The 15,519-nt window shown below is 35.7% G+C and overlaps 1 protein-coding gene across 1 annotated transcript in view; it reads right to left on the reverse strand.

Moving 5' to 3' along the window:
• Nucleotides 1–237: 237 nt before the first annotated feature.
• LOC122164682 (guanine nucleotide-binding protein G(q) subunit alpha) overlaps nt 238–15,519 on the reverse strand; it is a 112,747-nt gene continuing 97,465 nt past the window's right edge. Inside the window, exons 6-7 of the mRNA XM_042826879.1 lie at nt 5,938–6,091; nt 238–4,635 (exon numbers count right to left, since the gene is read on the reverse strand). Coding sequence (XP_042682813.1) covers nt 4,445–4,635; nt 5,938–6,091 — 345 coding nt within the window. The 3' untranslated portion in view covers nt 238–4,444. The remainder of the gene's footprint in view (nt 4,636–5,937; nt 6,092–15,519) is intronic.

Genomic DNA, 15,519 nt, shown 5'->3' on the forward strand with positions numbered 1-15,519 from the left:
TTTTTTCCCTGCAGCATGGCTACTGTGAAAAAGCTTGAGTGAAACTTACAGCAATATCCCCTTAACTAGATAATGACTGGATTACTGATTACATGGAAATGTTTCTGTTTTGACTGATACAACTCAAAGTGTTATGGGTAAATATAAGACAAAAAAGAGGAAATATCAGTAACTCCTCACACAAAACATACAGTTTTGCAAGACCTCTACTAAACTAACAAATTAGACAAGGACAGATGGCTTTAGTTGTTTAATGCATACTAAATTTTAGAATGTATGGTTTATGTCAAAAGAGGGACTGTATTTACAAAAGCATGAATTTCTAAATTACAGTAGTTGACTACATAAATCATGTCCATTTTAATTTCCTATCTTCTGATGGTCTCTTCAAAACGTATTTATTTTACTGGTCTCTTAGCTAGAGGTAGGTCATTTGTAGGCCTTGTTAATGTGCTGTGCACACTTCATTAGTTTACAGTATGCAGGATAACCATGCACAGAGCTTCAAGAACAGCAGCACATATAATAAATAATTTGGGTAAATTTTATTTTTTCATGTGGATTAACATGTCTCGTTTTCTCCTAATATGTCATTCTTTTGTGAAGAATGTATAACAAGGAGAGGGTCCTTATGAGTAATCTGAAAATCTTCTGACCCTTACAACCAAAGGCTGGGAGCCTAGCAACGTCTTTATATGCAGCCCTTTTCCCCCCATTTAAGTTTTTGCAACTCATGCAGTCAATTCTGACTGATATCCAGCATAAAAAGTCTCCTCCATTTTCAAACTTAAAAAACTGATTCACAATCATGTGGCAGTATGATTAAAAGTTACAGTTCATACACCTTGACAATCAAAAGAGTCATAAATATAAAAAGTAAACTGCCCTTATAGCTGCATCATCCTACATATGCAAGGACAGTGCCAGATAATTAGTGAAAAAGGCAAGTTTAAGGTTTCTGTAAAACACATATAACAGCTTTCTTGTGCTAGCGAACATCTAGAATACACAGGTTACTAAGACGTTTTCCTTCCCTCCTCACCCATTCATGACATTCAAAGAAATCACATAATTTTGGCAAAGTTAAAAGGGTTTCTGTCTTATTTTTGCCTTCAGCTTCATGTTAGAGGCACAAACTCCTGGACTCAAGTACTATAAGGCATAGTAGAAATCACCAGTTAAAACAACAGCAACGACAACAACACAACAACAACAACAACAACAACAGTATATTGCAAGTGGGAACAGCTGTGTCATTTAAAAAGGAAATGTTTTTGTAAACTGTCACACTGCAATGCTGTGTTAGGTGATTTGTGTAAAGCTTGCCTTGGCATGCTGACTACTTTTTTTTTTTTTTCCACAACATGCTCAAATGATCTAAACATTGCCACAGGTTCAACTTACTTAAAATACACCAGAAGAAGACCAGTGGCACACACTCTTTAAAACTTTTGCAATCACAATATAACTACAAAGCATGAGTAAACTTTTGTTTTGCTTTTATACAAAACTTGAAACAACATGTGCTTCTCCCAGACCTAATATTCCACAACAAAAATCAAAATAAAACAAAAAACCACCAAATCAAACCTCAGTTAGACACCACTGGCTTTTTTTCCCCCTCTCTCTCTGGCCACAGATTTATATCACTATGTCCACCACACCCAATGCATTCCCAGGTTAAAAGAAGGGATATTATCAGCTGTGGAACTGTAAAACAAGAAGCTCTGTTGCATTTATAGCAATATCAGGACCAATTCTGTAATGCTGTATATTACACTAGCTGCTCTGATCACCTATTTAGAATGCCAGTGTCACTTTTTATAACCTACATTCATCTGTTTTATCTTTATTCAACAAAAAGCTTTAACATCTTACAGTTGTTAACAATAGTGAAGTGATGTTTTGGTTGTTGTTATCTAAAGTTTCTGGAATTTCTACACTATTGTTTAATTCATCTGATGTTCTGGGTTATTTTTGTTTGTTTGTTTTTGGTTTTTTTAGGGAAACAGCATATACCCACAAGTATTTATGTGCAGTGGCTTGAACCATCTTTAAACTCACTTTTCTAATTAAAGGTTCTCAGAAAGTAAAAGTAACCTAATGCAAATCTGTCAAATATAAAGAGCTTATGTTCCAATTCCAGATCTAACAGCTTACATTCTCCTCACAAAACTGGTTTCCACATCTGTACAAAGCCCTGATAAGCTTTAAGCAGATTCAGATGTGAATGGCCTCTGTCTGGGTGTCTCCAATTTACTTCTACTCAGGAATGTGCAAATGATTTTATACAGCACGATGCTAGTACCGCTCTGTACTATAGTAATTTTTTTGTTTTGTAAATAAAAAACAACAACAAATCCCTAGTCAGAAATAAACTGACAAAATTTACATTCTTCTCTCTTAAAAAAAAGTAAATAAAATAACATTATTTAAAATGTGAATTAGCTATAAGACATACAATACAATTACATAGATACATATCAATACAGCACATTCAATTTGCCAAAAATTAATGATTACAAAGCCAATATGGATGCTGCCATATATATATATATAGATGTATGTACAATGATTATAGCATTCATAATTGCACTATACCTACAACCAGTTTTAAATTACAAGGTGTATCATGAGGGACCAAAAAATAGTAATTGTTCTTATTACTGTTGTTTTGGACTTGGGAGGGTTAAGGATGAAAAACGTCTCATTAGTATTTATTGTTAACTTTGGTAATCAAAATCAAGCCATTTTTTTTTTCCACCTCCCACTTGCTGCTACGAGGCAGAAATTTCTGAGTTAAGTGCATTCTAGTGCTACTTGGCAATGCAGATAATCAATCTAATTACATGCCTGATCTCTGAGTCTTCTGTAGCTTGCTAGCAATCATGCACCTGATCAAAAAACACCTTTTAACCTAAGCTGCAGAATAAAGGCTCATCAATGTGTGCTGCGTTTTTGTTGTTAAAAAAATTGCACGTTAAAATTTCAAGAATGATTTTTTTCACTGTATCATTTACACTACTACATCTTTTCTAAAGAACATCGAGAGAGGCTATTTTGCATGAAAGCCTATCAAATGTCTGTGAATGAGTTAACAAGCAACCTTATCAAGAAAGGTTCCTGTATGTGATCCCCCATCAATATTTTTTTTGTTGTACAACTAAATGTGCCTTGATACTATCACAGAAAACAATCTCATGCCATATCTGACATAAGGAGAGACTTGAACTGTCTGTAAATTAGCAGACCATATGCATGTGCGTGGTGCACCTTGTAACCTTGTAGCAGACTCACGCACACTGTTGTTTTTGGTATTTGAACTGAACACTTTCTGATAAAGGGAACATAGGAGCTGATATTGTTTGTATATCTTTTGGCAGTTGACTCAATCAGGTCAGTTCCCAACTCATCAGTTTGGCATTTCAGTTAGTATCTTATGTTTCAAGACTATTCATTTTATAAAAGCCAGATTTGGCAACATTATTTTGATACAACAAAAATAGTTTTTCTAATGTGAAAAAAAAAACAACCACTAACAACAAAACAAAACAAAAAAAGAAAACAATGCTTAAAAAGAGCTAAGGAAAAACCAAAAAAAAAACCCACAACCAAAGAAGGAAAAAAGAACACTGTTTCAGGCTGTAACCATTGGGGAAAATGTAGTGTCTATGACATTTCTGTTTGGCATTTGTGAATAAAAGAAGAAAGAAAAAAACGGCACATGGCAATTTAAAAGAGATTCTATCATATTCAGTGTACATCCTAAGCTGTGTTTTAATTATTTCATTACTGTCTTCAACGCACCTTTCCAAACAATGAAAATAGTTTAGTATTCATACAAAACTGTAATTCTACTTTGTGATCTCAATATTCTAGTCGCAAAAGACAGAATGAAAACACTCATGTCAAGAATTTAAAAATCACAGTATCCAGACTTTTGATCCACCAGAGAATTACATACTGTGAAGTTATAATTGTCTGATGAATTCTGATGACAGTATTTTCCTGACCAAATCGGTCAACAGAAAATGTTCTTACTCAGGAATGTAACTGGGAAAAAAAGGCCATTGTACCTTTAAAAAGATAAAGGAGAAGAGGAAGGTGGGAAAGGGAAAGGGTTAGGGAAACAAGCTTGATTTTGCTCTGATAGCAGAAATCTGCCATCCTTTATAAGTGTATGACTGAGAATTTCAAATACATTGAGTCACAAGGTTTTGCCTAAAAAATGAGGAAATTTGCTGTGAATGTACTTCAGCATCTTTTGGTTTTCCTCCATGTAGTTTAAATAAAATCATAATATTAACTACAAACTCTGTGGAGTTTCACAGAGTCTAGGCCGGCAATAAATTAGTATTATGCAAATTGTTTTCACAGATAATACAGTCCCTCCTGTATATCTTCAATCACACAAAGGTGGCTCTGGAGGGCCTCCTTGGCACAGTTAGACCAGGTTGTACTCCTTCAGGTTTAACTGTAAGATTGTGTCCTTGACAGCAGCAAAGACGAAGCGGATATTCTCTGTGTCTGTAGCGCACGTGAAGTGGGAGTAGATAATTTTGTCACTGTCTGGATTCAGGTCCACGAACATCTTCAGGATGAACTCTCGGGCCGCTTGTGCATCCCGCTGTGGTCCTGGCAATTAAAAAGATAAAATCTGTTTTCTTACAGACAATTCAATATTTGAACTTCTTAAACAACGAAATGCCTTTGTCCCCTCTCCCAGCTCTTCATTCCAGTGTGTGTCAAGTCTTCTAGTACTAACCATGGAAGAATGCCTCCATGTGATACACTGTTCTTTGAGCATACCTTAGTCCTTCTTCCCATGGTTTTTAATACTTTGCAACAGAGCTGCTTAGAGTAATTTAAAGCACCCCAATTTGTCACCCTGGCTTGCAGTTCTCATCCTTATGCTACCTTCTCCACTGAGCTGTGAAATAGGAAAACGGAAAGGAGAAGTGATCCGCTTTCCCAAATCTGCACACCTCTCACATTGCTAGTAAACTGGAACAGTGAAGGACATCACATCATGACCTGTGCAAGCCGCAGACTGAAACTCCACCTTCCTACCAGAAGAAATCAAATCAAACCATAATCAAAACATAATCTTGTCTGCAGAGTTAAGTCAGGAAGAACTGTAGAATCAAGAGACAGGGACTTCCATGTCTGAACTCCACCAGCTTTAACACTCCTGAATCTATTTTTTTTTTTCCTCACCATGGCAGATGGCAAGAGAAATAGGGTTTCCCTGAACTGAGTGATTGAATATTGCCTGTATTTTTCTAGACAAGCATTAACACAGGTGTTATCTCAATTTCAGTGTTGATAACACATTGTCTTGTAGAGTCTTCTCACCTTTAGGATGTCATCTAAGGAATCTGTCATAGGAAATAAACTAGAAAGAACAAGATTCTTCTCTATTCAACTGCCAGTTTTCTCCCACCCTATCAAACTAAATTCACTTATTATTAATACAATCTAATCCTGCAGCCTGTTCACTGCTTGTAACAACTCTCAGACACACAGCCTTAAATAAAACTGAACCTCAAGTAAAGAGTATGTAAGACAACGTGTAAAACAAGGAATGTATTTTCATTTATTTTTAGCTTTTACACTTCAGTTCCAACACTCACTCCAACTTATGAAAATAAACAGAATCCAGTCACTGCCAACAAAATAATAGTCATCTAAAAATTAACTATTTCCCATGAAGTTATGAAGTGTACTGTCCCCCTACAGACAGCAGAAAATGAAATCATAGCAATCTAAAAATTGTACAAAGACTTCAATCTCATTTTTAAAAGATGAGATGATTATAAATTGCAAAGATTTTTTCCTGTTTTTTTTTTTTTTAATTTTTTTTTTCTTTAATTATTACTACATTTTGTCAGTACTGCAGTGTAAACAGAGAACAAGCTCTAATGTAAGTATACTTACCATCATACTCCGGAAAATAATCAACTAGATGGGAGTACATAATTTTCTCTTCTAAGAGATCCTTTTTATTTAAGAACAGAATGACTGAAGAGTTCTGGAACCATGGATATGTGATAATTGTTCTAAAGAGTGCTTTGCTCTCTTCCATTCGATTCTGGAATAAAAAAAGAAAAGAGAAATTTAAGTAGTTAAATATTTAAAGAAATACATACAATCAATTTAAGCAATCTTACTTTAGTTGGCAAACAGGACCATTTTATGTTTTGCAACTTCAATTCAACTACAACTAATACGTAAGCAGTTAGGTAAATATACAGCTATTTTCCTTTTGCAAACTTAAAACACAAGTATTCTTTAAAATACAGGTCATGAAAATGAATGCTAGAAGTGAGACAAATATAAAGTCAGACTATACAGAGTTATGACCAGCCACCAAACTTGTGGCTACTGAGATGCATTTGATTAATGGAAGGGACAACTATAACAGGAAAATACCTAAGGAACAATTCAAGGTTGAAGAATGTTAGTTATTTTACAGGCCTTTCTTGAATTCTAAATACAGAATTATATAATTCATAGAAAGATCAGCTTTAAAATGGTAGCAAATAAATTTGGTACCTGAGAATGCTTCCTCAGTGTCAAAGACTTATAAAAAAAAAACTTTTAAGAATGCAAGTTGTTAAATTTGTTCCTGAGATCAGTAGGTTAGCCTTTAATTTATTGCTTAAACGCTCCTTAACTGCTCTTTTCATTACAGCTGAAAAGCAAAGCCTATATTGCTATTTATCGATTTTGACATAGTGAAATTGCATTATGATTTGATAAAATTCTGAAGAACTGTTAGATTGGCATGTGGTTAACAGAGTGCTGGAGCAAATTGAGTTCAAACCCAGAAATTATATTCCTCTCTTTTATTACGATTAAAGGAACTGCCTCCTCAAAAGAACAGTTTCACCACCAACAGGAAGGAATTGAATCCTGCAGACGTTGCTGTTGTTTAGTAAATCAATGGTAGAAGACTCAGACAGTTATGCAATAAGTGTATCTTTACTTGCATTGATTTGCATTTTAAAGAGACCAACAGGATGAACTAAGAAAAAAAAATCATTTTGTAGAAACTCATGATTTGATGGTCATCCTTTACAGAACACAATTTCAAGTGATTCATAAAACTTGACAGCATGTTGAAGTGTGGATGAAAATAGAAAGCCAAATTATAGGTTGAGAAGCTAATGCACAGAGTAAAATCTTTTTTGTCTTCTAGTCACTTCTTATTGACTTCTTACCCAATTCAATTCATATGACTCACACTGATTTCAATGTTGTCAGGATTTCATTTAGAAACAAGAAAAACTGAAACATCAACAGAGTTAAGCATAAAACCTAAGTCATCGGATAAACTGATAATCAGACTTCTCTATGTTCTGTAAAGATTTCTTGTCTACTAAAGGGCTTTTAGAGAGGTAACAAACAAACAAATCGGAGACCAAGCAGGTCTCTATGATTTCAGAGACTTCCATTAATCAAATGGCAATCTAAAATCCCCATAAAGCAGACTTCCTAATAAAAAAGCAGTGTAAAGGAGCTGCTTTAGGAAAAAGTCCTATCAAAGGAAATTGAGCTTTGAGAAACAATTTGTAGACATGGTCAATCAATAATTTCAGTCTAGATAACTGAAAGAAGGACTGAGCTGCAAGTCAATAAAATACTACTAGATTATTGCAGACTCCCTCACTTCACTGTATTCACTAATAAAACTACAAGTTCTGTTTCTAAAGAAGTCACTCACTTCCAAAGTTCATCTTCAAGTACATTTCCAGGATGTGCAATGCTAAATATAAGTCTATTCCTGAATCTTGGAAAGTAAGCTTTAAAGAGGCAACAGTGGACTGATGGTTCCGCTAATTTTAAATGAAGTTATCCAATTCTAAATAAAATCAAAAGGAATTTGTTGACAGAGCTCACTGATATAGAATTAACTCTAATGATACAAGGACCTTGCCCTGTACAGTAGTAAGAGCTGAGGATATTGCAAAGGTGAAATAAAGTCCTGCATACTAACTAGTATCTCTGGGCAATGGTAACTATTTCACTGTGGGTACATCACTACAGAACAGCACTTACAGCATCTTCACGTACAGAGTGAAGCAAACAGTAGCAACTAAGATATCAAGAGGACTGCAGAAATATTTTCTAAATATGCGTCGCGCTGTAATGTTCCATAGACATTTACGTCCTCAAAAAATATGTATGTGATAAGATAGTACTGCTAGAATGTCATGAGATCAGATTAGACAATTCCAGGAATTCGATGCAGATTTCACATCACTTACACAGTTAATAAGAGTCTTGTAAAGTCTCATTCAAGTATAAATTAAGAAAATTTCAGTTCAGTTCACTGCATGATACACACCGCATTGTGTATATTACTAAATAACTGCTACAATCAGTGCTATTTTACTGGATGGAAAGTGATGGACTTTCTAGGAAAACATTGCCATTTGCATTTTGAATTCAAGGTTGTGTTTTTTTTTTTTTTTTTTTTTTTTTTTTTTTTTTTTTTTTGTTAAATGTGTCACTAAACAACATAGCGTAGTTAAAACGAAGAGGAAGTGGAATTGATATTTGTGGAACTAGCTGAAAAATACCCCAAACATGAAAATTATGACCATTATTTCTTATCTTGTTAACAAGTTAATAAACTAGATTCAGCAAAATACACAGGTCACTCTGAGAGTGTGACAATAGATACAAAGAACATAACAATAATAAAATAATATCCAAAAGACCTATCTGCTGACACCTAGCAAAAACAGAAATTCCCAGCTGAATAAAACAAACAGGGCTTTGATAGACCAGAAAATTCTGGGTTCAACATTAATCTGAAACAAAACAGAAGAAGTGATGGAGATTCACTCAAAAATATAATTGTCTAGAGTGTCATCTAGTGGGCAGAATGTAAGTTACATATTGAAAAAATTCTGCTATCAACATTCTTCTTATAAACTCTTAATAACCTAAGTAGCATCTGTTAACAAAATTAGGAATTCACAAATTTTTAAGGAAAGAATGTCACTGAAGTGTTGGGAGAAAATGTGGTGAAGCAGACAAGCGTTCTTAAATTAACAGCTTCCATAGTACAGGTAATTGTTTATGCTGGTAACAAATGTTTATCCAAGTGAGAGGACATTCAGAGATGATAACTGCAGAACAGGAGGTACTGGCATGAGAGCTTCATAAAAAAAGCCCTTACAGATCGCAATATTCCTGAAGTTGCTTAGCATCAAGTAATACAGTATATTATTTTACAGGACATGGTGTGAATGGTTTTTGTCGGAAAGCCTGCATTAATTAGGAATGTCTCCAATATACAAAACGGACTTCCAGCAATTATTCAAACAGAACCGCCTGGCTGCAGAGAAGACCCTGGAGTGTATTCCTTGGCTAATAGGGCTGCTAAATGAAAAGTTGGGAAATAACAAAGGAAATGAGAGGTGGGAAGTAAGGGGAGATTCCTCTGCTATGAAAAAGAGTAAATACAGCACCAAAACTGTGCTTCTGATTTTTACCATCAGTATGCAATATAATCTTGAAGCCATACTGCTGTAACTGGCCACTGTGAGAAAGGACTTAAGGGCCACAAAAACATGTTTATGAATAATTCAAAAAGAGACTACTTCAAACACAGCACTCAGAAATAATTCCTCTATTTGGTTTGCTTTGTCTTGAATCTTTCTGCAAATAAACCTCACAAAACAAACAAAAAACAACAACAAAAAAATGCTACTGATAGAAGACTGGAAGTCAAATCCATTGCTGAGACTTGTATTTCCAAATCACCTGGAAGAAGACGTCTAACCACTTCAACAATGTCGAGTTGCAGCACTGATGCTGAAAATACACTGCAATTTTATGCACGTAGCAAAGGTAGAAATAAATGATATAATGACTGAAATCCATAAAAATTGACATATTCAGAAACCAGCAATTCACAAAAATACCAACAAAACAGAACTAGTCTGAAAAGTGATATAAACATTGCTACCACTGTATCTTTATATGAAAAAAAGAATATTCTATTGATTGGAATGAAATGATATGAATGCTGTATTAATAAAATCATCATCAATATCCACATCCTTCTGATAGAAGATAAAAACAGAGAAAATGTATCTAAAATAGAACTGTTGTTGAAAGATGCTGTTCTCTACTCAGTTTTTACATTGGTTATTGAACAAAAGAAATGGCAATTTCTTTGCCAGTGACTGCTGCCAACAGCAACATTTACCAGCAGCACTTCTGTCAGCTTTGCAAATGAGTTCATGAACATTCAACCTCTCAGTTCCATTATTATCCACCTACTCTGACAAAAAGAAAAAGGCCCCAGCTCTTCCATACACAAATGCTCAATACTTTACACTTCACGTTTAAAGGGTTCTTTATCCATAAACCAAAAAGAGAATATGAATGTATGTGAGCATGTATGAACAAATACAGTACACACATTAGATAGTTTTGGCACCGAAGATTAATGTGTTATTTTCTCTAGTTTCCACATAAACAATGAGTTCTGGAGATTTTATTTACTGTTAATATTGTTAGGCAATTAGGAAGACCATTTGAGGATTTTAATTCTATCTGGGAGTTTGCATTATCTCTCTGTCCTATGCTCAATTGTTCTGAATTGCTGAATGTTGGAAAAAGAGGCAACTGAAGAATTGTTTATTTGTAATGTAGAAAAAGTGCTCTGATCTCGACATTGTTTTCTTTCAGTCTTCGTGCTAAGCCATGCAGGACCAGCCTGTGAGTAAGGAACACAAAGTGCTCAAAGAAAAGTGGAAACATGCCCAGATGTGAACTCAAAGATTGTTCTGATGTAAGAATGCAACACGTTCTTCAGATAATTACCTCTGTGAAGAGTGGAAGTATTCTAAACTCCATGTCCTCATGTCATTCTTATTTTTGGCTTACATTAAAAGTAAGTCTGACTGGAACACTGTTCTCATTTGTCACCCATTAACAGACCACACTGATGAACATTACAGAGAGAGTTTGGATACTCCTTACTTTTACAGACTGAATCTGCACAGATGAATTCACACAAAAAATATCTGTCCTGGGTTTCAGACTTTTAATACACTAGACATTAACTGCAATATTTTTTTAACAAACCAAGAAACACTGACTACTTCGGACAAGGAACAATAAGGTTTTCCATCAACCAGAACAACTGACATCCTTGTACAGTGACTTGGTTCAGTACAGAAATGTCACTTAAAGCCTCTGTTCCTTTAGTTTTAATTTGTACTTATGGCAGAGGCACAGAAGCCCTAATCTTCTGAACATCCTGTTCTGCCTTCAAAGAAGTATTACTTCCAATAGACTCACAAAACAGTTCTCCAATGTAAATTAAGTACAGTGAAGAACTGAAATGTCGGATCAAAACTGTGAATGCATCTATTACAAGGAGGTGGTACTCTCTATAAAATTTAATTGCAAACTTGTTGACACCTATTTGATAATTAAAGGCACTGGAAGGAAACACTAGTTTAAGAGAGATTAAGTCACACGTTACTATTTTAAAGGTAATAATCTTAGCTGCAACTACATTAAACAACTAAGATTGACATATTCTGCTCTCTTCAGTACGTTTCTAGATTGTACATGGATGAGTACTCAAAGACTAGATGGAACTTCTATAGTGTTAATCAGTGTGATCTGTTAACAAATGATGAATTGGTACAATGTTCCAGTCACAATTTTCTATTGATGCACAACAAAATTAAGAAATGGTGTAAGTTTAGGAAGAAAAAAAAATAGCTTTAAAAAGTGCAGTTCTCTACTTGAAAAGAAACTTCTTTTTTAATTGAAAGTAACATGATGTACATTATCCTTATCAAGTTATAAATTAAGAATCTGGATAGCAAATATAAAGGAATTAGATGTCAAAAGTAAAGATGGTTTGTTCTATTTGCTTTGTTACTCAAGGTTAGTGAAAACCCTGTAAATAAACCTCCTGCAAAACACAGATTTTGAAAGTAATAAAGTAATATCAATGTCAATGCTTTAACAATAGTATTTCAATTCATTTGTGTGTGGTTTCATTTATCAATGAAAATAAATTCCTTGAAAAGACAAAAAAAAAAAAAAAAAAAAAAAAAAAAAAGAGAGAAATCACTGTTTTGCTAAGAAATGGACATTTTGTGTACACCTGTCTAGGTAGCTCCAAAAGTAATGCCTCCTATTCATTTCCATGGAAATTAAAAAAGACATAAAAAGCACAACAACACTGATAGAGAAAAGTATAAATTACAGAATGCTGTTTTTCAGCACAGTCACTATCATTAACTGTACATTTTCACCAGTGATAAACAAGAGCCTGCATACTATGCTCATAACAATCAGCACTAGAGCTGACTCACTGTCATTGTTACTACTGCTGAAACACACCACCCATAGCCTCACTGTGCTCACATTCACTGTCTGGTAACCGTAAAAATTCAGCAACTGTCAAAGAACAAGGGTCCCATTTTTTCCACTTAAATGAATTCAACTCTACACCTTCATATTTAATGGCACTTTAATGTCAGATGCCATTCTGTCATCCTGCCCATCTGCTGCAATCTGTCACATGGCAACAACATTTAATGGAATGCCGGTGGGAAAGTTCATTCTCTACCACCATCCTGCCAACACCTGCCTCTGATGTCATGGGTCAACATTTAAAATAGGAGGTATTACTTTTGGTACAGACAGAATTAACATTATGTATATACAAACCTGGGTATTAGTGAAACTCCTTACTCAAAAGTAGAAGTGACCAGAGCATTCATTTTAAACTACAGCAACAGTTTCTTCTTTAATCCTTTGAAAATTCACATTTTAAAACTGCACTTCTATGTTTTTTTTTTCCTCATACCAGTTTATATCAGCTTTGCCCAGAACAATCTAAACTGATATTTCTTCCCCAGTTCTTACTGGGCAATGGATGGTTCAAACTTTTATTTTTTCTTTAGTGAATACCTCATGATACTCAATACCTTTGTAAATTCTCAATATATAACGGCACCTCAAACATACAGCCTTTGCTTTTCAAAAAATCATACATTTTTGAAATTTTATTTAGCTTATTATGAGCTTAGGAACATTCTGTACATTAATTTAGTTGTACTGAGCATCTTTTCTGTTTTCCTCTACCAATAAAAAGTTCAAACTTTCTTTATCACTAAAGATCTGCTCAAGCTATACAAATTTATATATTCCTCAGACTTTTAGCAGGTTAATGTGGGAGAAAAATATGTCCAAGCACCAAGAAACCTTTTCTTTTTTTTTCCCTGCCCTCCAACCTGTTCTTGAACTCCTCCAGGGATGGGGCATCCACAGCTTCTCTGGGAAACCTGTACTAATGTCTCATTGCTGTCCTCTCTTATGTCTAATCACAGAATCACACAGAATCACAGAATCACAGAATCACCTGGGTTGGAAGGGACCTCAAGGATCATGTAGTTCCAACCCCCCTGCCTAGCAGGGCCACCAAACATACACATTCAGATCAGGTTGCCCAGGACCCTGTCCAACCTGGCCTTGAACACATCCAAGGACGGGGCATCCACAACCTCCCTGGGCAGCCCGTTCCAGGGCCTAACCACTCTCCTTGTAAAGAACTTCCCCCTAACATCCAACCTAAATCTTCCCTCCTTCAACTTGGATCCATTTCCCCTAGTCCTGCTGTTGTCAGCCCTTTTGAAGAGTTTACTCCCCTCCTGGGTGTAGGTTCCCTTCAGGTATTGATAGGCTGCAATGAGGTCACCCCGCAGCCTTCTCTTCTCCAGGCTGAACAAGCCCAACTCCCTCAGCCTGTCCTCATAGGGGAGGTGCTCCAGCCCCCTGATCATCTTAGTCGCCCTCCTCTGGACCCTTTCCAAAATCTCAATGTCTTTCTTGTACTGAGGGCTCCACACCTGGACACAGTACTCCAGATGGGGCCTCACAAGAGCCGAGTAGAGAGGGACAATCACCTCCCTGTCCCTGCTGACCACCCCTCTCCTGATGGAGCCCAGGATCCCATTTGCCTTTCGAGCTGCCAGAGCGCACTGCTGGCTCATGTTCAGTCTCTCGTCCATCAGGACCCCCAGGTCCTTAATCAAAATCTTCACTCTTTTAAACCATTCCCCCTTGTCCTATCACTGATGGAGTTGCTCTCCCATCTTTTTAATAAGCTCATTTCAAGTACTGAAAGGTCACACTCAGGTCTCCCTAAAGCCTTTCCCAGGTGAACAAGTCCCATCCCCTCAGTCTCTTTTCGGGAGAGGTGCTCCAGCCCTCTGATAATCTTCATTGTCTCTTCAGAACCTACTCTACCAGCTCCATGTCTTTCTTGTGTTGTCTCAGTACTTCACAAGGGCAGAGCAGAAGAGGACAATCCCATGTCTCGCTGTGCTGGATGGCCCTCTTTCGATGCAGCCCAGGTACAGGTGGCCTTCTGGATCGCACACATACACTGCTGTCTCAAGATAAGCTTCTTGTCTACCAGAACCCCCAAGATTATGAAAATCGCATCTGTATGAATCCAGATTTTGAAACTATAAAGTGCTGTCTCTAGTTCTCCCATAATTGCAAATGCTTACTGAGTCTACTACAAAGCTGAAACTTATTTCAGTATTTATTAACCATCCTACATAAGGCTCTCACAACTGGGCAGTCTGAACACTGTCTCTTTTTCTATGTATGATGTTCACTTGCAGAGTATTCACACCTTCTTCTTCAGAACTCTGAAGACTTAAGACCACCAAGGGTATGAAGGCAGATACTGTGCCCAACTCCAGTGAAAAAAAAACCCTGGAGAGACATTAGAAAAGTCTCTCAATTCAGTATACACTCATCTGATTTATAATCCAAATGTATTTCTTTTGTGTAGGTTAAAAAATGGAAGAAACAGACTTACAGCTGAAAGTTCACATGCACTACTACATTTTAAAATACAGGTCTGAATCTTAAGGGCTCTAAACCCATTTCAGAATGGTGAAGGGCTGTACAAATACACATGCACTGAATAAAAAATAATAATTCTTAAGATTTATGTTTAAAGACCAAAATGAGATTAAAGAAACAACTTATTAGCTAAAAAGAAACCAACAGATGATTTAAAAGTATACTTTTCTTTGAAAAGACATCCAAGAGACTCCAGGCAATAATGTACAGTGGACTAATTAGAAAAAGAAAGTAGGTTGCTTTACAAAAATCATACTGTATAATCAGGCCATACAAGAAATGCAAATGGAAGAGCAGATCACTGCAACTTGTTGAGATAGATCTTTAAAGTAAGAGGCACACAGATCAAAGCAGGATTAGATTCTGTCATAGCATCAGACTAATGCTATACATACTAAGAAAGAAGGGCACTTACACAGAATTTGGTACAGAAATTTTAACACTGTTTCTCAATTAGAAGTGAGATGCAAGAACCATTTTCAAAATGAAGAGTTTTACAGCTTTTTACCTCCTTGAGGTAAAAGAAAAACTTGAAAAATCTTACTTCAGAAGTAAAATAATCTTTTTTTTTTTTTTAACAGCGATAAAGTA

This window comes from Centrocercus urophasianus, unplaced genomic scaffold (assembly GCF_019232065.1).
Source record: "Centrocercus urophasianus isolate 14NV4802_14NV808 unplaced genomic scaffold, USGS_Curo_1.0 seq_27, whole genome shotgun sequence".
Taxonomy (NCBI): domain Eukaryota; kingdom Metazoa; phylum Chordata; class Aves; order Galliformes; family Phasianidae; genus Centrocercus; species Centrocercus urophasianus.